Source organism: Pyrus communis, chromosome 15 (assembly GCF_963583255.1).
Source record: "Pyrus communis chromosome 15, drPyrComm1.1, whole genome shotgun sequence".
Taxonomy (NCBI): domain Eukaryota; kingdom Viridiplantae; phylum Streptophyta; class Magnoliopsida; order Rosales; family Rosaceae; genus Pyrus; species Pyrus communis.
This window is the reverse complement of record NC_084817.1, coordinates 10,037,592-10,060,485: the sequence shown is the minus strand read 5'-3', so window position 1 is coordinate 10,060,485 and position 22,894 is coordinate 10,037,592. Positions and strand designations below refer to the sequence as shown.

The window sequence follows — 22,894 nt, the reverse complement described above, 5'->3', positions numbered from 1 at the left end:
TGACATATGGCTAACTGTTAATTACTTTATTTTTTTTCTTGGTGAACCATTGTTTGTTACTTTATGAATGTCAGTACTCTGATTTTTTTTTTTTTTCCCTTTTTCCTTTATTCTTGTTTTGCCGACAGTCAAAAGAATGGTATGGGGTAAGAGACAATGTCCAATGGCTTACCTTAATTCTTTTTGTTTAAGCTATATAATTTATGTGAAATATGGTTTGTGTCAATATTGGTATCGGGTAGTACTTATTCACATTTTGTAACATGAGGATAGTGTATATCACGTGACGATATTCTATTACTATATAGTAATGTTTTTAAATTGTTAATATGCTATGATTTACATACCTAGTTTTTTTATTTTTTGTCAAACATACCTAGTTCGTTATGTCAAGTTAGTTGGGTTCATTATTTCAAGCTTAGAGCTTTTTATTTATTTTTGACTAAGAGTCGGGGAAACAAATCAAACACAAAACTGATTAAAACAAACCCTTAATATGAGTTTAAACATTCAAGTTGTAAACTGTAAAAGGCAGAAGGTTTTGTGTATTTCAATTTGTATTAGGGTTGTTTGACACATCATCTGTAAACGACTGGTCGTCTCTTGGACTTATGCAAGCGACAAAAATTGGCCAAATTTCAAAAGAAAACAGCTCAATCAATAGGACCAACCAGCAAGGTCGGTTGAAGGCCCAGTTATCCCAAATCCAAGAAATTTTTAGTTGTCACGGGAATACGAGTGATACACCACGTGTTTTTATGTAAATCGTGAAAAATTTTATCTTTTAAGTTATTAACTTTTTAACACACATATCCCACCATTTATATAATGACACGTGGTATACCATCCCGTGTGACGATCGCATTGAAAAATCCCTCCCCAAACCCAATGATGACCCAAACTTGTCTGTACTTTGTTGCACCCTTTGGCACTTTTTGAGTTTTTACTTTTTTGGCTCTTGCCCTTGATCTCCAAAAATGAAAAATCCCAAAAAACATAATATTAGAAAAGCCATTCATTACAAATAAAAAAATTCACAAAAATATGTCAACAAGAATTGGAGAAGAAACTCAATGTCTATAGACTTGCCCTTGTCATGTTTTACTTGATTTTTTATTATAGGTTAAAATAATTGAGAACTGAAAGAAAGGTTTGAATTCATAGACAAAAGTAAAGCTTGGTGACTTGCAAGAAAAGACTAGCAAACAAGCGAAAAAACAAGAGCTCCTATTAATGTGAAACTAAGCTTAGCTTGAACAAAATCGTACGAAGTTAAGTACTATTAACTTCGTACAACACAAAATAAATTTGAACATGATGTACAAAAATATTAAAAATACACACATGTATTACTTCTATCAAACTATCACATAAATTAAAAAAAAATATATATCACAACAAAATAAACTAATGAAGAAATTACCTTCAAATTTCTTCTTCGACAATAATCGTATACAACAACCCAATAGAAAACAAAATTAATTTTGTTAGTTCGAATTCAAAATTAAAAATATAAATGGCAAAATCAAAATAACAGTTATCGCTTACGAGATAAAGAGGGATAGAGAAAGGGAGAGGAGTTGTATATGGAAAAATATAGGAGATAAAGATGGACAAATTTGAATTAAGATTGAGAGAAGATAGAGAGGGAGAGAGAAAGGGTGATGGAGATGGAGAGAAAGATGGGGAGGAAGAGAGAGGAACAAAGATGAAGAGGGAGATGGAGGAAGAGGAGTTTAGAAATTGTAAAGCAATTTCTGAAATCTGCTTCTCATGGCTAGGGAAGATATTAAAATGACGAAGGTTTTGAGCGACAAAGCCTTCCTCGCCCAATATAGGTTATCATCGCCCAAATCCAAACGAAACCCTAATTGCTCATGGACTTTAGGCAATGAAGCATTCGTCGCGTAAGACCCATTTGTACAACAAAACATCATTCATCGCGTAAGGTGCCTTTGTTCGACAACATAACTCCCATCACGTAATATGCCTTTGTGCGACGACATGATCTTCGTTGCGCTCATTTTTTTTTTTTCATAAATTTTATTGATTCTATTTTTATTATCAAATTAAGTAAATAAGATATTCAAAACATTCTTATATATATTTAAAGTAAATATTTAATTTGAATACAAGTTAAGCAAATATTTAAGTTTGGTTATATTAGCACCCTACAAAATGTTGAATGCACATCACATTAAAATTTACTATTAATGACTTATTTACCTTACTACGCAATGACAATTTTGACCTTATTAGGTTTAAAAAAAATACAAAATTTCTAAATACACCCCAAATCACTTTTAACATATTATTTATCTTCTTCAACCATCCAAACCCTTCGCATCCTCCATTGTTGAATAAAATCCTAACCAATGAAACTACAAACATGTTGATTGAGAAAAATTATTTTTGACGAATGGAACACGAAATCGGTGTATTGAAAGCTTCACATGAGGTAAAACTTCGTATTTTTCATTGTTTTAGTGATTTTGACGACATCAATAATTATTTAATCTTGCTTTTGCTGTGTTATTTATGCTTCTATGTTCGTATTCATCTTTTAGCGATCACAGAGATTACATTAAGAATTAAACACCTAAAATTACAACCTAATATTAAAAATAGACGACATGGGTTTTAATGGTGGAATTGAAAACAAACCCACATATGCTTAAATCCCAGGCTGCATTTTTTGTCCAAATAAGAAGCTTTATTGATTATTTGCATACGACTAACAGAGCATAAGACTACGCCTCCCTTTACCGATTAAAGTATTAGACTAATATTGATATTGAGTTGTATGATGATACTTAGCAAATAATTGAGATGTATGATTCTTAGTAAATAAACGAGGATTTGATACAAATTTTTGGTGTATTTAAACAGGATAACATACAAGGCAATACCTTTACAGGGGACACTGAGGTTGCAACAACAATCGTCGTCAATTACACAAACACATTTAAAACTGACGAGGTAACTATTTTTAGTATATTATCAAACCCTTACAAATGGTTAGACTTTGTTTCTTGTATTCTATACTTTTATTGGTCCTTCAATTGGTTAGATTTCGAAAGTCTTTAATCTATCAAGGATTCTATAATAGGGAATAGCATATGGGTTGGAAACTTAGCATGTCTACAAGCATTTTATTAGTGGCAAATGACAATGATCTTGTATGTACAGGTGTTTGTGCCAGACGTTCACGAACCTCTACCTTAACAGCTTGGATGCTTTCTGCCATCTTTTCAGCAACTACACTCACACTTGGACCCTTAGGAAGCTTGACGAGGTCCACTACATGCTTGGGGACAGTAGTATACACTAGGGAGAAAGGAGACTTGCCAGTCACGCTGTGAACAGCACTGTTGTGGGCAAAATATGCACAAGAAAATGGAAACAACATGGTAGCTTTGAATCATTATTATTGTTATTGAAAAATGTTCAAATGAACCTAAACATTTTTCAAATCATTCAATTTGAAATCATTCAGCAAACTAACGTTCAGATGGTTTTCATTCGGCAAAATTAAAAATGAGCGTTATAATATTTGAGAAATGTGGGGTGTATAAAAAATATGGGGTGTATGCAGAAAATGTAAGGTGTATATTGAGAATGTGTAGTGTGATGGTATTATGGAGAAGGAAGTGGGGTGTATTAAGATAATTTTTAATTGAAAAAGCAAATGTGAGGTGTATTAAGTATGTGTGGTTTAATCAATAATTTGTAGGGTGTTAAGCATCTATAAAAGTTAAATAAAATATTATAATTCGAATACAAGTAAGGAAATATTTACAATATTCATAATAAATCATGTTACTATTAGTATCATCAATATTAAATTTCATATGAGCAAAAATATTAAAATATTAATAATCATAATACCTATTATATAAAAAATAATTATTAAATTATTATTTGACACTTACTAATAGGTCATTCAACAAAGACTTCGTCATCTCCTCCGGCACTTTTTCCTAGGACGACCACTCCATAGGACATTTGTTCCTGACCAACGACTCTATGTCATGCACAAGAATGTAGTGTGCCTTCCTCTCCAATTCTGTTTGCCACATGAAATCATAGTTGATGTGCCTCTGCTGATCATTCATCACAACATTGTCGGATGCGGAATTGGACAAAAATGATATCTACAAATTTATAATTTCCATAAATTCACAAACCCACAAAATTTGAGACACAATTAAACATTCAAAAACTAATTTTCATAACTGAAAAAGAATTTGTTCTTAATTGGGAGAAATAGGAACTTACTATGGAAATCTTCGATCGTCGACGGTGAGAGTACGAAAAAGAAAACAAGATTTGGGATATGGGATAGCGAAAGTGTTGGAGTTTGGGGGAGAAAAAAGATATTTGGAATTGGGGAAGAAGAGGAAGATAGGAAGTGAGGAGAGAAGGGTACGGATTTGAGACTTTAATAAATTTTGTGAACCCTTGCACGATGAAGCCTTCGTCACCTAAAGTTTCATCATCGTCGTATTTATTTTTTTTGCCATTATTTCCTCACCGACCATTTCAGAGACTTCGTCGCATAATTCTTCTAGGGCGACAATATTTCATTTAACATGCAAAAATTGGCGTCAAATCCTCATTTTACCCACAAATTTGTTTAGAGTTTGCTTGATGAATAGGTTAGGTCGTTGAGCAAACATCTATTGCGTCAGAAAACTCTTTGCCACGTAAAGTTCTTTTTTTTTTCTTTTTTTTTTTTTTTGCCGTGAACATTTGGTGCGACCAAACCCAATTTTTATTGCACAAAGTGTATTCATTTTTTTGAGAATACAAATAAATGACTGGTGATGTTGAGAATGAATATTAGAATTATTTCATTTCATTAGAATTGTTATGATTCTTGATTTTTTTTAATTTCCTCATTTACTAACTAAGGTTTTAAAATAAGCTAAGCGTTAGTCGGGCAGTGGGCTGGGGTCTGGCGCTTAGGTTGATTAGGCGGAGTTAAATAAATATATTATATTTCATGTAAATAAGTATCTGTTTATACTTAAAATATATATAATTTCATCATAAACTACAAAATAAAATGACTTATATATTAGGAAGTATTGGAACATAATAAAAACTTAGAAACAAACATATACGGTGTGTTCATTTAAGTTTTCAACAAGTCTCTTATAATTTATTAAAAAAAATAAAGTGCAAAAAGAAAATTATTTATTTTCTGTCTTAGTAGTTGCAACTTAGTCGGGTTTGGGTGGGCTAGATGGGTGCCTAGGATGTCTAGGTGGGCGCCTCAACAAGTGCAAGTGCCATTTTTTAATTCTCAAACGCCTGGGCATTAATTGGGGCAGTGGCCAGCCACCTAACGCCTAGGCGGCGCTAGGCGGGGATTTTTAGAACAGTGTTACTAACACATATGAAATAAATAAATAAACAATAAGCTCATTTGCTCACTTGCAAATAACGTATCTTCATCATAACAAATTTCGTAATTGGAACTGTTCGATGTCTCAATTTTCATTTGAAGATCAACCCTATAAAAAATCATTCGAAATAGAGATTGGTTAGTCCTCCAAATTTATCAAATAAATGGACTATTCATATTTTATATGTTACCTGGCAATGGTAAAGCCAGGACTTGTCGAGGGAAAAAGGCGAAATTTAAAGGAGTAAAAGGTCCCATAAACATGTAGAATTAGATGTAATGTAGGTTAGAAAGGTCAATGACTTGAAATAATTTTAAATATTGAAGACTTTTTGGGGCCTTTGGAGGATTTTATATTGTATTTTAGGCCATGATAAAACAAGGGAATTGTTATTAGCATTCTAAAATTCTCATTCTACACTTTAAACTTTCTATATTTAGAAAGAAAAATATATTTGTGAGGAGTGTAGAATGAGATTTTTAGAATGCCAATAACACTTCCCTAAAACAATTCGAGGTACAATGAGTAATACTTTTTTTTGCCATTATCAAAAAACAAAAAAGGTAATTGTTATCGACATTCTACAAAAGTCATCAAGCATTTCTTCATGTTCTCGCTTATGTATTCATAAATAAGAAGTGCATGATGTCATTTTTGAATTGCTAATATTATTTTTCAATTAAAAAAAAGCCATTTTATACCTGTGTTGGAAGTTTTATAAGAAACATGGTGGGCCATTGCAGCTATTTGATATGGCCCCTAACACAACCTATAACAATAAAGCCTAACGCGTAATCCAACTCTGTAAACAAAATAAAAACCCAAAATGCAGTTGTATCACGAAACTTCATCATAGGCTTGTGGGTGTCCTAACTGAGAAGAAAGAAGCAGCTCCGCACAGATAAACAAAACACAAAACGCCAAACAAAAAAAGATAAAAAAGCGAGAGAGAGAGAGAGAGAGAGAGAGAGAGACTTCATGCAAGTTCAGAAGAATCAGAGGTGCAAATTCTCACTCTTAGGATCGATTTCCAACAACCAGAGGTGCAGCACGACCTTGCTATGCCTCTGTGGCTTCTTAACTTTTACCTAGAACCTACACCATTGATTTATTTGATATATTTGAATGAGTAAACGATCCCAAATTCTTTGCAGGAATAATGTTCAATGAATATTAGGACATTGAATGGTTCATGAAGATACGTTATTTGCAGGTAAGAGAATAATTTCATCCCCAAGTGAGGAGAATGCAAGTATTATTCTAAATAAAATATGTTTCTCACACATTCAATATGTAATCCAATACTTGAAAATAACAAATTAAATTAATTAGGGTAGTATAACTCCCTTCTCATTCCTTTTATTTCTTATTCCTAACTTTCCCGAATCACGAATTCCCTCATCTTATTCTCATATTTGTGTTTTCTAGTAATAGAAATTAAAATTTGTTCGTTAATCCAATAGGGGCACGTTTGTTTGGCCTTGCTAAGTTTCGTTAGACTGAATTGATTTAGTTAGTATTTGGTGCAAGCAGAGACTGATTTTAATGGGACTAAGTCAGACTCGTGTAGACTAGATGCTTTGCTAGGTGGTCTTAACGAGACCTCACAAAAGGAGAGATTTGTTAATCCCGTCTCCAACACCTTCTTCACTTCGCCTAAGACTCGTCGAGTTTGCTTCACACCGTCCTCTTAGCCGTCCAACAAATAGATGATCGACGACAGACTTGTATCGCCGATGGTCTCCATCGAAAACCAAATCACCAAAAGACGAGCGTTGTTGCAAGTGCAAGACGAGCGCTGTTATCAGGACGGTGATCTCACACTGCATAATCTAATCACTGGAGTCGCCAAGGGATACTACCATCAGGTACACTCACATACCAATTAGTGCCTCGATCTCGGGCTCTAACAACACAATTGAGATCTGAATTTGTTTTAGAGAGAAGAGAATGAGGAAGGTGGAGATGCTTAACGGCGTGAAAAGGGTGAAGAGGATGATCTTGTTTTGGACCGAAAAATCTGCGTTTTGCAAGAAAAATCATTTTGAAGGATCTGCATTCTGCAGGAAAAAGAGGGAGAAAAGGAGAAAATGGTGGGAGCCAAAGACGGAGAAAAGATGAGAAGTTTTTGTGTGGAGGTAGAGTTTTATAGAAAAAAGGAAAAAAATGTGAATTAATAATAAAATATTAGTAGATATGCATGAAATAATATAATATTATATTCTGTCAATTATTCTGCTTTTGAGTTTGACATTGTACAAAATGTTTCACTAAGTCAGTCTATTCTAAGCTAGTCAAACTTAGTCATGAAGCTAATCAAGTCCATGATAGTATTATACGACAAACGCACCGTAATATCCTTGTTATAAGGTGAGCAATTTAGACATTAGACATTGGAATGAATGTTTTTTCAAATGATGTGAAAAATCAACTTCCAAGTGATGTGAAAAATCAACCTTGTAATTAGTTTGTTTGAGCTATAAGCCCCATTTTCAACAAAAAAAAAAAAAAAAAATCCTTGTAATTCCTCTCTTCACAATACCATGTATAGCATTAACTTTTTAAGCCTCAATTGTATTTTTAAAGCCTATAAGAATTTGCTAAAGTAACTTTTTGTCTTATGTAGTAATATAAACGTAATGAAACATAAGCAATGGTCATTTATAATTATTTTTTTATGCCTTTACGTGACTTGTAAAATTAGCTATAACAATATTGTATCCCATGAAAAAGATAAAAACAAAACGCTACTACTAGTGGAATGAGATGAGATGAGTTGGTCTTTTGCTGTACTTGTAGCAATAGTCCATGTGCTTACCCTTTTCTTTCTGCCTTAGATTTGATTCTGAAACGTCAAATTTGAACATAGTCTGAGTCAAAAAGCTCATCTGATCAAATGCGTGAAGCCCTTAAAAAGTAATGGCCATATCAAATTATCAAAATGATTGAATGTCTTGTAGATTTAAAAGCTACCTTGCAATTTCATCCAAAAGCCCTTTTGCATTCTGTTTGCCCTACTTTTATATTTGCAAGTAGGTAGAAACTAAACTTTGCAAAGTCCATGCTGATATTTTTGGAGTGTTAATATCTACTCTTTTTCTTTAATAGTTTTACTAAGGCCCGTTTGAGGTTGTCTTTGAAAGGACTAAAAACGCTTTATAACTACCAAAAACACTCTTGTATATGTTTAGTTGAAATACTTAAAATGAGTACGAAAACCTTTTTTTTGTTTTTTTTTTTTTTCTGGTAAAAAGTACCTACGAACAAAATTGCTTCCTACGAAAACTGAAACGTGCCCAAAATGTGATAATACATTAACTGGAAGAGATCTATGTTTTTTTGTTTGAGGGGCTGGTGAAGGAGTTGTCAAGTATGCAACTGGTACTTCATGTGTCATAATACAAGTGAAGGAAAAGATATTTTATTCTACGTTTCACCACATATATTATGACACGTGAAGTACCCATTTGAATACAAACACTTTTTAAAAATTTTTGTTGTTGAAGAGAGCTCTTCAATCATGAAATACGATACAAGATAGACAGGATTGGAAATTGTAAGGTTGTTTGGGAACTTGGAATCTAGGATTACCCATTTGGACGATCTTAACCTACCCTAATCTTCAATTATATGCAATATATTCTAACGTCATCATTTTTGAGGTCAAAAATATTTCATAGTTTAATATATAATCAAGTTAGAGTTAGGCAAGCCACCAAACATGAGATGAGTATAGAGAATCCGTAAAGTGTAGAAGAATCAAAATGATCAAAGTTTAGGGTTTTAATTAAAATAAGAAAACTTTAGTATACATTTTTAAGAAAATCCCATTCTTTAAGGACTTATTAATATTAATGTTATAACATGTATGTATTTTCTTAATATCATCATATTAAATGTTAATCACTCGTTTGGAAGTGTTTTGAAAATGACTAAAATCACTTTTGGTAAAAATATTTTTGATACAAATTCTTGGTAAAAATCCAAGTGGATTATGGATTACATTTGAAAATAAATGTATTGACTTTTGGTACGCTTAGATTCTAAATGTACCAAAAAACAAAATGTACATAAATCCAAATGTACTATAAAATAAAATGTACAAATATTATAGATAAACAAACGTACCAATATAGTCAAACGTACCTCTAATAAAATTGTAGAAAAAATGTTTAATCAAATTCTTAAAAAGAACAAATGTTTAATCAACGAAATTGAAAAACAAGGTGCCTATATCAAAACGTCCCTATATGAAAACTATTCACACAACCATTTTACTTTTCACACATCCCTCTCAATTTCAGATCGTGAATCCAATGAATTCAAGAATATAAATTGACAAAAATTAACAAGATTTTATAAAGGTAAAAAGAGATGTGTGAATAACATTACCATATGAAAATTGCACATTACTCATGGTTACCTATAGAAAATTACACTTTGACCACATAACATTTATCTTTTTTTTTGTTGTTGTTAATCTCAGTTTACAATTTCCAACTGTCGATCGAATGAATTCAAGAATATAAATGGACAAATATTAACAAGGGTGTGCATGAACAAAAAGATGTGTGTGAAGAACACTACTATAAAAGTTGCAAATTACTTCTGGTTACCTATAATAAAATTACAATTTGACCACATAATTTTTATTGTTCTTTTTTTTGTTAATCTTAATTTCCTACTTGAAGTTTCTTAATTTTCAACATTTTATATATAAAGTTTTTTTTGTCTTAGTCTGGTACTTAAAGTCATAATTTTGGAAAACTTACATACATATGTTAAGCTAAAACAGCCGCTAATCTCTGACGTGGTGCCCACGTAAACAATGATTAGATGTTACGTGTCAATTTAAGCCTACATGAACATTAAAAAAAAATTAAAAATTTGTTCCACCTTAGGAACCTCCATCACTGCCGCATCTCCCCATCCTCCTCTTTCAATTCAACCCACACGGGTAGGTCTCCACTGATAAAAATAAAAATAAAAAATAAAAAAAATAAAAAAAACAAACAAATACTTCAATTTTCACAGAAATCCAAAACAAAAATTACAAAAAAAATTGAAGGAATCGAACTTACAGGCATATGCTTTTTTGAGGGTTTCGAGCTGAAATGGGGTCTTCATCTGGCGCTTGGGCTTGCTCGGCCCCTCATTAATTGTCAAATTATATAGGGTAAGGTACAAAAAACTACATTAATTATTGATATCATTACACTTTCATATCTCATCTTTTTAAAATGACAATGTCATACCTCATCTTACGAATTTGTGCCAATGTCATATCTCCGTCAGTTTTTCTGTTAAAATTTCTGTTAAGTGCTGACGTGGCTAGATACTAGGGCCACTCACTAATCCAACTGGATTAAAATATAATTAAATATATTTTTTAATAATTAAAAATTAAAAAAATTAATTTTTTTTAATTTTATATAAAATTGTGGATCCACCCTCTCTCTCCTCTCTCACCTCTTTTCTCTCTCTCTCTGAACACCCACCTGCATCCCCAAAACCTTCCCACCCTTCCCACATATCCCCCCCAACCTTCCTCCCCCTCACCCATCTTCTATGCGCAACCTCTCCCTCCAAAAACTCTCCCATCTAGAGCCCCTCGACCTCTCCGTCTCCCACCTCTACTTCGCCATTCTCTCGGCCCGCCGCCCCTCTCTCTTAATCACCTGCCTCGCCATCAACCACAACCTCTTCTACGCCGCATCGGGCCACGAGAAATGCCTCTGGATCTCCACTGCGTCGAGTCGGTCAAGGCGCATGAGGACGTCGTGAATGCATTGGCAGTGTCGAACGACAGGACGTTGTATACTGGGTTGACGGATTGTCGAATCTGGGTGTGGTCCAAACCGTTCGGGGAAGACGGAGAAGACGGAAGCGGGGTGAGATCTAGGTTGGGTGGTTCTGGTTTTGAGTTTGGGGAAGACGGGGAGCGAAGGGAAAAAAGGGTGAGGGGGAGGAAGGTTGGGGGGGGACGGGTGGGAAGGGTGGGAAGGGTTTGAGGGATGCATGTAGGTGTCCAGAGAGAGAGAAGAGAGAGGCGAGAGAGAGAGGGTGGTGGAGCAAGGTTGGGGGGACGGGTGGGAATGGGTCAGGTCGGAAGGGGTTTCGCCCGTTTGGGGGATGGAGAGAAGAGAGAGGGGCAAGAGAGACGGGGGAGAGAGAGATTTAATATTATTTTTAAAAAATCTTTTTAAAATTTTAATTATTAAAAAATATATTTAATTATATTTTAATCTAGTTGGATTAGTGAGTGGTCCCCGTATCTAGCCACGTCAGCACTTAACAGAAAAACTGACGGAGGTATGATATTGACACAAATTCGTAAGATGAGGTATGACATTGTCATTTTAAAAAGATGAGGTATGAAAGTATCGTGATACCAATAATTGAGATAATTTTTTGTATTTTACCAAATTATATATTACTCCCTTCGACTCTCGCGGAGCAATCTTCCCGTTGAACCCGGCATACACCAAGAACACAACAAAGAGTGCGTAGTAAACCACCAATCCAAGTATCAAACACGGCAGTGAGCTCAATCCGGTGCCAATTCACCACAAGAATCCACACAAGGACCCCAATTACCAAAAACACGAAAATCAGAAGCAAAATTTTGTAAGCTAAAGGGAGAACGTCGCTGCAGGTCGAGCTGAGAGTGTAGGCGACGAACCAGTACCCGTTGAAGAAAATTGGGAAAACGATGAAGAAAGGGAGGAAGACATAGACGACTTGCTTGGGTCCATGTCAAATCTTTGACCAGAGAGGACGAGTAAGCAGAGAAAGTTTGTCCGACCCAGTTGGGGAGACGGGTCAAAATTTCGTTTTTGACGCATGAGGATGAGTCGGAGTCGTAGGCGAAGGAGGAAATGGCAGAGTAGTTTTGGTTGCAGTGGACGACTGCGAAGATTCCGATGGCGAAGGTAGCCAGGACGAAGAGGAGGAAGAGGATTAGAAAGAGGAGGTCTTTGAAATGGCTGGGGCCGTAGTTGTAGGAGATATGGAGGTACTGGTCAAGTCGGAATCGGATACCGGTGGGTCGGGGTAAGATGGACGAGGGGACGGCGGCGGTGCGTGTCTTCGATTGGGGTTTGGATCATGATTTTTGTTCTGATTTTCTCCTTCCGACGCCTCCTCCATTGAAATCGAGACCAAGATCTGGGATTTGCGGGCAGTCGAAAACGGAGGGGCATAGAATATTTTTTTATTAATTATTAATTATTTTAAAATTTTAATACTCATGGAGTCATATTAATGCTGACGCAACGTGAATTCTACGTCATGGTTAACTACTGTTTTAACAGACATTTTAAAACATATATGAAATTGTTTCAGAATTATAAATTTCAAGTAAAAAAATTTAGAAATTTTTATTAGCATTTCAAAAATTATATTCTACATTTTTCATAAGTATATATTTATTTTTTAATTATAGAAAACTTAGAATGTCAAATAAGGTTTTAAAAGTACTAATAACAATTTCTAAAAACTTAATGTATTAAATATTGAAAATCTCAGACTTCAGCTGATAAATTGAAATTAACTTTTTTTTTTTTATATTTGATAAACACATTACTTTAAGACAATATGAAAGGGCAATTCAGTCATTACAAGAAAAAGCTTTGCACGATCACGGTGGTATTAGGTTGAAATTTGACAGGGTTTGAGGGGTGATTAAGTAAATTCAATCGGGGAAAACCATTGTGATATCTGCAACGGCAGCTCAAGCTCCACCAACAGTCCAACTCCAACTTCAACACTTTCAGAAAAATTCCTAGTCACCTGAGAAGAAAGAGAAAAAATAAAAACAAGAAAAAAGAAATACAACAACCACATTAAAGATAAACTCCCAAAAGGAAAAAGGGTTTGAAGGTATCCCTATCATCTTTCCCTTTCTCTATTAATTTATAAATCTGACATCAGCTGAAAATTATATTTGCAATTTTTTTTGTCTCTGTATTTTTCGTTTGGTAAAATTATAGCTCTTACTGCACATTCCTTTTTGTATTTATGAACTTCCATGTTTTGTACCAATAATTTATTACTTTTCTCTTCTGGGTTTGATTTGCTTCAGAGCTGAAAAGTAGCAGAAGAAGTTGCCATTTGCGAATCTGGCATTATTATTCAGTGTTTGGGTGAGATTTTGCTTTTCAACAGCATGTCTCAGACCAACTGGGAAGCTGACAAAATGTAAGTTTTGGGCTGTAAATTGTAAAGTTCTTCATTTTCTGCCCTAGTTCCCTATCTGGGTTTCTATCTTTTTCTATTTTGCTGGCCTCGTTGTTTTCTGGGTCGATTCAGGTTCTGGGTTTCTGGGATTTTCTGGGGTTTGTTAGTTTTTGCAGAGCTTGGATTAAAGTTGGGTTCTTTATCCTGTTTTCTTTTGTTTTGTATGTTAATTTCAATTAGTGTGTGGATTCTAGGGTTTGTTTGTTATAACGGGTATGAATTTGGGCCATCTTTTACTTCACTTTTTACAGCGGAAATTGGGTTTCTGGACTGAGCCTTGTCTATTACATCCCTTAGCTCTCTATAATTTCTGTTATTCTTAGTAATATTTGGGTTTTTGTTAACCAAAATATAGTCTTTCACTGTTTTTCTCTCTGAAGTTTCGATTTTTCTCCTTCGACTTGTGTGACTGATAATGTTTGTGATTAACAGGCTGGATGTGTATATCCATGATTATTTAGTGAAGAGGGATTTAAAAGCTTCTGCACAAGCTTTCCAAGCTGAAGGAAAAGTATCCTCAGATCCGGTTGGTAAGCACAGAAATTTTGACCTAAGGGGTACAAAAACCTTGTAATGGAAATTATATTTCTTACTACTTTTTAAATGAGTTTTTTTTTTCCTTTGCTGAACTTGCATTTTGATTTTTCTTTTGGCTATAAGTTCCATTCTCGTTATTTATTAATGTTTTTGAGAAATGGGTTTACAGCTATTGATGCACCAGGAGGTTTCCTATTTGAATGGTGGTCGGTTTTCTGGGATATATTCATTGCTAGGACTAATGAGAAGCATTCAGAGGTTGCTGCATCGTACATTGAGGTTAGTTTGAGAATGCTTTATTATGTATTAGCTTGGTATATACTGTAGGCCATATATCATTTGCAATGAGAGTTTTAAGAGAGAAGAAAAGGGTGTGTTTTCTGTAGCTGATAGTTCCCAGCTTTAAATAGAATAGTTAATGTTGAGCTTGTTTCATGCTTCATGTTTTCTTCACAAGTCAATTTAAATGGAATGCACTTCTACTCTCATGCCAGGGGAGTCTCTTTCTTATTTTTTTTCACAGAACTAAATGGAGATCCTATGTTGGAGTAGATTTTGAGATTTTTATTCTTGCTTTTTCTTTCTTTAGTCTATATGTGAATTGTTATATTCTCAGTTACACCATTCTCCGAATCTACTGCAGTCGATCCCTTTCATGTTTTACTCTGACTCTTCTTTTGATAAAAGTTTACTCCGATTCTTGTGACTATTGTTTATATAATAACATTCAGTTTTCACCCTGGATTTCTGATCTATGTTGTTTTCCTTTATAGTTTGAATCACTGAAAAAGTTGTATTGACTTATTTGCTTCTGATTTTCCATCTGCTTTATGTTCTATCATATATTCATCAAGACATCTTATTCCTTCGTTATAATTTTCGCAAACAATTATTAAAACTCAAAGGTTCTAGATATGCTACAATGTACAAGTATTCAGCCCTTCACCAAACTTTATTTTCACATTTTGTTTGATGGTCGTAAGGCTTAAACCCCTGATGGTTGTATGTGAACTGAAAATATGCTGGCCTGTACAATTTCAGATGAGTGTTAGAACTTTTGATTGTTTTGCATTCTTGAGTAACAAGAACTTTCTATCTTTCAACCACTTTTTCAAATTTCTAATTGCTTTATGGGTTGTTTTGTTGAGCTTATAATTACAGTATTGGCCTGGAGAAGGGTGCTTTTTCTTTTTGTTTTGGTGCGTTTTCACTGAACTTCATGTGTAGGCCAAGGTGAATATCTGTTCGTCTTCTACACTAATGACATGACATCGGTAGAGCCTCTCAATTTGACTGTAATCCCTAAGTTGGATGAACACGCTCAACCTCACGCTTAATAGTAACTAATAAGCACGATCTTTTTCAGTGGAAGCATCAAATAGTCATGAGGAATACTGTTTGTTTGTCTACTATAGCTGCGTGTATATTTCTACAAAAGTTACTTATAGTGAATTAGCCATATTAATTTGATGTCTTTGTGGTTCCTGTGATATGGACCGATAATCACAAGCTTTACAAGGGTATTTCTTATAGTTCTTATAAACAAGGTAGTGCCTTTTGGAAGCTCATGACATATTCAAACTGCAGACTCAGTTGATTAAAGCAAGGGAGCAGCAACAGCAGCAGCAGCAACAACAACAACAACAACAGCAACATTCCCAGCAACCGCAAAACTCACAACAACAGCAGCAGCAGCTGCAAATGCAGCAACTCATGTTTCAAAGGCAACAACAGCAGCAGCAGCAGCAACAACAACAACAGCAGCAGCAGCAGCAGCAACAGCAACAGCAGCAACCACAGCAGCAACAGCAACAGCAACCGCCACAGCCGCATCAGAGAAGAGATGGGGCACATCTCCACAATGGACCTACAAATGGGCTTGTTGGAAATGATCCTCTCATGCGACAAAATCCTGGAACAGCGAATGCCATGGCTACAAAGATGTATGAGGAAAGATTAAAACTTCCTCTTCAGAGAGATTCTATGGATGATGCATCTATGAAGGTAGGTGAATTATCCTTATTATTTTGAATAGAATGACCTTAACAGTTTTCTGACCATATTAGGAACAATCTGCAGCAGAGATTTGGTGAGAATGTGGGCCAGATTTTGGATCAAAATCATACTTCAATATTGAAGTCAGCCGCAGCAACCGGCCAGCCTTCAGGGTGCGTTTCTCTAAGACTATATTTTTCAACTATTCTTATTTGCTTGTTTAGCCTCTGGATACATTGAGAAATGATGTGGACTTGTTTATGCTAAGCAATTTATCTTCTAATCTACTAAATGCACAGAAATTTAGGGCTCGCAGAAAACAGTTTCATATTGATGATAGGAAAATTGGGATTGCTCTGATATTGTATTTTTAGGATTTAGAGTAAAGTGCGACCCCGGTCACCCGGCATATATCTCGGAAAACTGTAAAATGTTAGTTCGTATGCTGTGCCCGCATAACTACTCATTCATTCAGGGTCTTGGATGTGGAAGCTGTTACTTAATCCTGTTATCAACATTATATATAAAACAGTGAGCTCTTTTTTGCAGGCAAGTTTTGCATGGTACAGCGGGTGGGATGACTCAACAAGTCCAAGCTCGAAATCAGCAATTGCCAGGGTCTACACCGGTATGCTTAGTTTTATGTGGAATTCCATTATATGTCTTTTGAATCATGTTTATCTGTTCTGACTTGTATATGGAATCAGGACATAAAGACTGAAATCAATCCAGTATTGAATCCCAGAGTTGCATGTCCTGAGGGATCATTGATAGGAATTCCTGGTATTCTTGTTTTGTCTGTTTCGATGTTTGATTGACCATGTCTCACTCTTTTGAAATATTGTTTGCATATTGGTCTGCTTATATTTTGATATTGGAAGCCTGCTATTCCAAAGTAATTTGTGAGTTAGTAACTTAGTAATTATAGAGGTAAATTTTTTTGTAGGTTTTGATGGTATTTTATAATGATGCTTGTACCTTACATGTAAGATTCTTTGATTTCAGGATCAAATCAGGGTGGAAACAATTTGACTTTAAAAGGATGGCCGCTCACTGTAAGTTTTTGATGGCTGGGTACTTTTTTTGTTTCGTAGCCTTTGTTAGAGAATTCTTATGTCTATTTGGACCATTTCTTTTCTTGAGTTTCTGATCTTTTATTAAAACAATGGTAGTAGTTGCGCTAAATGCATCAAAATTGCATTGTTTCTGAATTTGGAAACTCTATTAGTTTGTTTGTTGTCTGTCTCTGAACTTTAGAATCTCGAAGTGACCAATGTTCGTTTAAAATTAAAATCTCTTATCATTTGTTTCATTGCATTTCTGAAGATTGGAGTATCACTCATCAATACTCTACAACTGTTTTTCTCCTTGTTAGGGTTTGGAGCAGCTTCGCTCTGGACTTCTTCAGCAACAGAAACCTTTCATACAAGCTCCCCAGCCCTTTCATCAGCTTCAGATGTTGACACCACAACACCAGCAACTTATGCTTGCTCAGCAAAATATGACATCACCGTCTGCTGCCAGTGATGAAAGTAGACGACTAAGAATGCTAATGAATCGCAGTCTTGGGAAGGATGGCCTATCAAATTCTGTTGGTGACGTGGTACCAAATATGGGATCACCTCTTCAAGCTGGTGGCCCTATTTTGCCTCGTGGAGACACAGATATGCTGATTAAGGTGCTCCAATCTCTGTCCATTTCACTTGTAGTTGTAGTTGTTAATCTCTGTTCATTTCACTTGTAGTTGTTATGATGGCAGTGTTTACCCCCTCTGTACTTCCACATATTATCAAACAGTTCATTCTCTTTGGCTTCTGAGACTGTTTGTTTGTTTGTAGTTAAAAATGGCTCAACTACAGCAGCAACAAAACAGCAATCCCCAACAGCAGCAGCAACAGCTTCAACAGCTTCAACAGCATGGTCTTCCTAATCAGCAGTCGCAAAATTCAAATCTCAATCCCCATCAGCAAGATAAAATGGGGGGTGCTGGCAGCATCACTATGGATGGTAGCATGTCAAACTCTTTTCGAGGAAATGATCAGGTCTGTCCTTTTATGGCTATTTCTTGTGAACTTTTCTTGGTCAATTAACTCAGGCTTGTAATGCTTATAAAATTACTCTATAACTAAGCTCGTTTTGGAATGTTCATATAAACAAAACTAAGACAGTTATGTCTGAAAAACATGTACTTGCTCTAAAATCAACCTTGTAGAGTAGTTATTTTTCAACTTTTTATTTACATGTTCTTTAGAATTCTTGTGAAGCTCCTGATACAGTTTTGCCTATGCAATTTAAGGTTTCAAAAAACCAGGCAGGAAGAAAGAGAAAGCAGCCAGTGTCATCTTCAGGGCCTGCCAATAGCACGGGTACAGCAAACACAGCTGGGCCTTCCCCGAGTTCAGCCCCTTCAACTCCCTCGACTCACACTCCTGGAGATGTAATCTCAATGCCTGCCTTGCCCCATAGTGGTAGCTCCTCCAAGCCTCTGATGATGTTTGGCGCTGATGGTACTGGTACTCTTACTTCACCAGCACATCAGTTGGTGAGTGACTTCTTCATCTTCTTGTATTAGAAGGAATTGGCAATTCCTTGCACGGATTCTCATTGGGATTCCATTTTGGCAGTGGGATGATAAAGATCTTGAATTGCAGGCTGATATGGACCGATTTGTAGAGGATGGGTCTCTTGATGATAATGTCGAGTCTTTTTTATCCCCTGATGATGTGGATCATAGAGATGCTGTTGGTCGATGTATGGATGTCAGCAAAGGTGCGGTGGATGCCATGTTGTTGAATAAATTCTTCGTTTTACATTTCCTGAACGTAGTATCTACCAGTATGGTGCAAGTCATAGGTATGTTAGGTAGATATATACATTCATAAAAACCAGGATGGTGCAAGTCATAGGTATTGAATCACAAGTCTCAATCAATGATCTTTGTCTTTTTACTTTTATTAATTTTTATCTCACATATATTAACTACCACGTGTTTTTGGTAATTGTGTTGTCCACAAACTCACAAACATTGTCAATACTCCTTATCTTCGTAAACATTCAATAGAGAGAATGTAGATGTAACTTATCGTAGGAAGTAAATAGCATACAGTCAACTAATCAAAGATTTTTCAACCTGTTTTTCTGCAACCTTACTATTCAATTACATCTTTTTGGCTGTGTACTTGGTTTCAGGGAATTGCATTTGTAAGTGTTATTTGGTTCATCATAGTTATTTATTTTTTATTTATTTTCTTTTGAAATAATTAAAATACGTAAACCTGGTTATTTGTAAATATTATTGTTTACTTTGAGAGCTCAGAATTTGAATTTGACTGCAGGGTTCGCATTTACAGAAGTAAACTCTATTAAAGCAAGCGCAAGCAAGGTTACAAGCTGTCACTTCTCATCAGATGGAAAGTTTCTTGCTAGTGGGGGCCATGATAAGAAGGTGAGGGAATGAATGTTTAAATTGCTAATAACTTCTGGGGGAGGATTAAGAACTGCTGCTACATATTGGCTAATTGATTCTTCCAGAACATTTACATGTGAAATCTTTTGTTTAGTTTAATTTTTAAAAGCTTTAATGTTTATTTTTATTTGTGATGCCTGTTCTTATTTAGCGTGTTCTTGATATGTGTATTATGCAGGCTGTTTTATGGTACACAGATACACTAAAGCCAAAAAGTACGCTAGAAGAACATTCAGCTTTGATAACTGATGTTCGTTTTAGTCCGAGCATGCCACGTCTTGCAACGTCTTCATTCGACAAGACTGTCAGGGTCTGGGATGCGGACAATGTTAGTTGAAAATTCTTCTGTCCTATTCATCTACTTAGCTTCTACTCTGATTTTAACCTATTGATTCGTGATTTGAAGACTGAGTAGTCAAACTAAGTATAATACTTGTAGTTTGATTTCTATCATATATTCTGTAATCTTTGCCGTTATAAGTTTATATATATGCTGTAATAATCTTTTTCATTGCTCAGGTGCTGAGTTGGTTGCTCTATTCTTAGAAGGATGATTTATCTTTTTGTTTTTCTTCCCTGTGACATGCTGTGGATGTGCTGTATTAAGCCTTCTCTATGTTTTTAATCTGCAGCCTGATTATTCTCTCCGTACCTTTATGGGACATTCGGCCTCTGTTATGTCATTAGATTTCCACCCAAATAAAGATGACCTCATCTGTTCTTGTGACAGTGATGGTCAGATACGCTACTGGAGTATTAACAATGGCAGCTGCTCGAGCGTGTTCAAGGTAGAATCTTTTCTTCTGGGATGCAGGAAGTTGATGGGGGTGGGGTAGTGGTGGTTTTCATATTATTTACGTTTTGTTAAATTCTTGTATGCTTGAATGTATTAGGGTGGTACAGCACAAATGAGATTTCAACCCCGTGTTGGAAGATTGCTTGCTGCAGCCGCTGAGAATGTTGTGTCTATACTGGATGTCGAGACTCAGACTTGTCGACATTCATTACAGGTCAGTCTAACATTTTGTCTCACCAATTTTTTTCATAAATGTGATTGAAATTGTTTATGTTATTTTTATATGCATTGTCAACTGCATTAATTGGAATTTGGATTTGAATGCAGGGGCATACTAAGCCTATCCATTCTGTGTGTTGGGATCCATCTGGCGAGTTCCTTGCATCTGTCAGCGAGGACTCTGTAAGAGTTTGGACACTTGGAGCTGGAGGCGAAGGGGAATGCGTTCATGAGTTGAGCTGCAACGGAAATAAATTTCATTCATGCGTTTTCCATCCTACATATACTTCACTGCTGGTCATTGGCTGTTATCAGGCAAGTCAATTCTGCATTATTATGCTTATGTAATGTTCGTTACATCTTTTCCTGGAAATCACTATTCTCTTAAACCGTTAGGATGTGCGTTCCCATTTTACCTCCTGGAAAAAAGATCCTTTACTGATAATTTTAGCTGAGAAAATATTTACAGTCACTGGAGTTATGGAACATGACGGAGAACAAGACGATGACTCTATCAGCACACGAAGGACTTATTGCTGCGTTGTCTGTGTCAACTGGTACTGGTTTGGTTGCTTCGGCTAGTCACGACAAGTATGTCAAGCTCTGGAAATGAAATGGTCGTTACTCTGATTAACTGAACTTCACAGAGTAGGATTAGGTTCTGCCAGTATTGGTCCAACGCTTGTAGTTTGTCTCTTGGTTGCTGGATTCATCGTCTTTTGCTTTTAATGGATCTCGAACTGCCTCCACATGACCCCCGGAAACTGACCTTGTAATATTATTGTTGTATTTGTACGCTTATTACTACAGTTAAAACGTGGAGATCTCTTACATGCTTCATGGAGCTCTTTGTAACGTTTTTCGAACAGTAAAATAGAAAATTTTATCGTTCTCATTGTGTTTCAATCTTAAAAGGGTTTATCATAAAATGGTTCTTGAAATTAACCCACACCATTAAGATGATCCTTGAAATCGAAAATCTATCAAAATAGTCCTCGAAAATATGTGTTGCAAATCAATGTTATTTTTTTACAATTCTGTTAAAAATTCTGGTATGTGTTGATATGACACATAAATGGGCTTAGAAGTCTTTTTTATTTTATTATTATTATTATTTATTATTTTTTAATCACAAATGATCTTTGAAATTAACTCATACTATCAAGATAGTCCTTAAAATTGAAAATCAATTAATGTAGTTCTAGAAATAGGTGATTCTGATCAATATGGTTATTTTGTCATAATTTTGTCAAAAATTCTATTATGTTTTGATTTGACACATTCATGGGTTCCACAAGTTTAGTTAATTTGATCGCAACCCACACTCCTATACCTTCATCTATGGTAGCCTTTGTCATCTATTCTTTGAAAAAAAACAAAAAAAAACAACTCAAGGTATCCTTGGACACCCTTTACCAAAATTGGACCAAAATTGAGACTACCTTTGGTAACGGCTTGGATTGACGACGACTTATGTGACATCTCTGTTAACATTTGGGCAATCGACATCCTCACAACCTTAATCTTGAAGAGCTTGTTGGGCGTTTCCCTGGTTATCTTGGTGACGCTAAGAATTGCAAGATCTATCAATTTTTTAATTAATTAAGAAATTATTAAGCCTACATCGGCACATAACAAATTTTATGACAAAATTGTGATAGAAGGACAATGTTGATTTGCGACATATACTGTCAATGACTACATTGATCAATTTTGAATTTCAAGGACCATTTGTCCCATAAATCTTTTATGTGCTACATCAACATATAACTTATTTTTGACAAAAAAGCCACATTGATTTATAACACCTATTTTCACTGACCGTATTGATCGATTTTCAATTTCAAGGACCATCTTGATGATGTGGATTAATTTCAGGAAACATTTGTATGAAAAAGACTTATGGAGCCCATTTATGTTCCATATATGGGCTTAAGATCAAATGAAAACAAGTGACATAATTAAAGGGTAGAACTATCTACATCTCATTTTACTTCCCATACACTCTTCTCAATTTATAGCCGCTTGATCGAATGAACTGAAAAAGATCCAAGAGCATAATTAATAAGGGATGTATGAGAGGTAAACATAGGTGTGTTGATAGCATCACCCTAATTAAATGGGGGTGTATACGTAGTAGAGAAAAAGGGGAAAGATTATCATGTCTCGTGTCATTTTGGTTTAGCCGAGTCTCTTTGAGATGATAATTCTTTTGTCATCAAGATCCAGTTT

General features: G+C 35.2%; 1 protein-coding gene across 5 annotated transcripts; it reads left to right on the top strand.

Annotated features, from left to right (window-relative positions):
• The first annotated feature begins 13,146 nt into the window (after positions 1 to 13,146).
• Positions 13,147 to 21,557, top strand: LOC137717718 (transcriptional corepressor LEUNIG-like). Of its 5 annotated transcripts, none has more exons than XM_068457175.1 (19): positions 13,147 to 13,292; positions 13,495 to 13,610; positions 14,082 to 14,179; positions 14,356 to 14,465; positions 15,774 to 16,129; positions 16,253 to 16,354; positions 16,731 to 16,809; positions 16,889 to 16,964; positions 17,187 to 17,236; positions 17,557 to 17,859; positions 18,020 to 18,223; positions 18,478 to 18,723; positions 18,806 to 18,950; positions 19,517 to 19,626; positions 19,826 to 19,975; positions 20,280 to 20,435; positions 20,541 to 20,657; positions 20,771 to 20,977; positions 21,132 to 21,557. In XM_068457175.1, exons 2-19 carry the CDS (start codon positions 13,579 to 13,581, stop codon positions 21,273 to 21,275), a joined length of 2,685 nt encoding a protein of 894 aa, XP_068313276.1. In that variant the 5' UTR covers positions 13,147 to 13,292; positions 13,495 to 13,578; the 3' UTR covers positions 21,276 to 21,557. The 5 variants fall into 5 exon arrangements, with proteins under 5 accessions (XP_068313276.1, XP_068313275.1, XP_068313273.1 ...); XM_068457174.1 differs by having other exon boundaries at positions 15,774 to 16,190; positions 16,269 to 16,354; positions 18,833 to 18,950; XM_068457172.1 differs by having other exon boundaries at positions 15,774 to 16,190; positions 16,269 to 16,354.
• Positions 21,558 to 22,894: the final 1,337 nt, after the last annotated feature.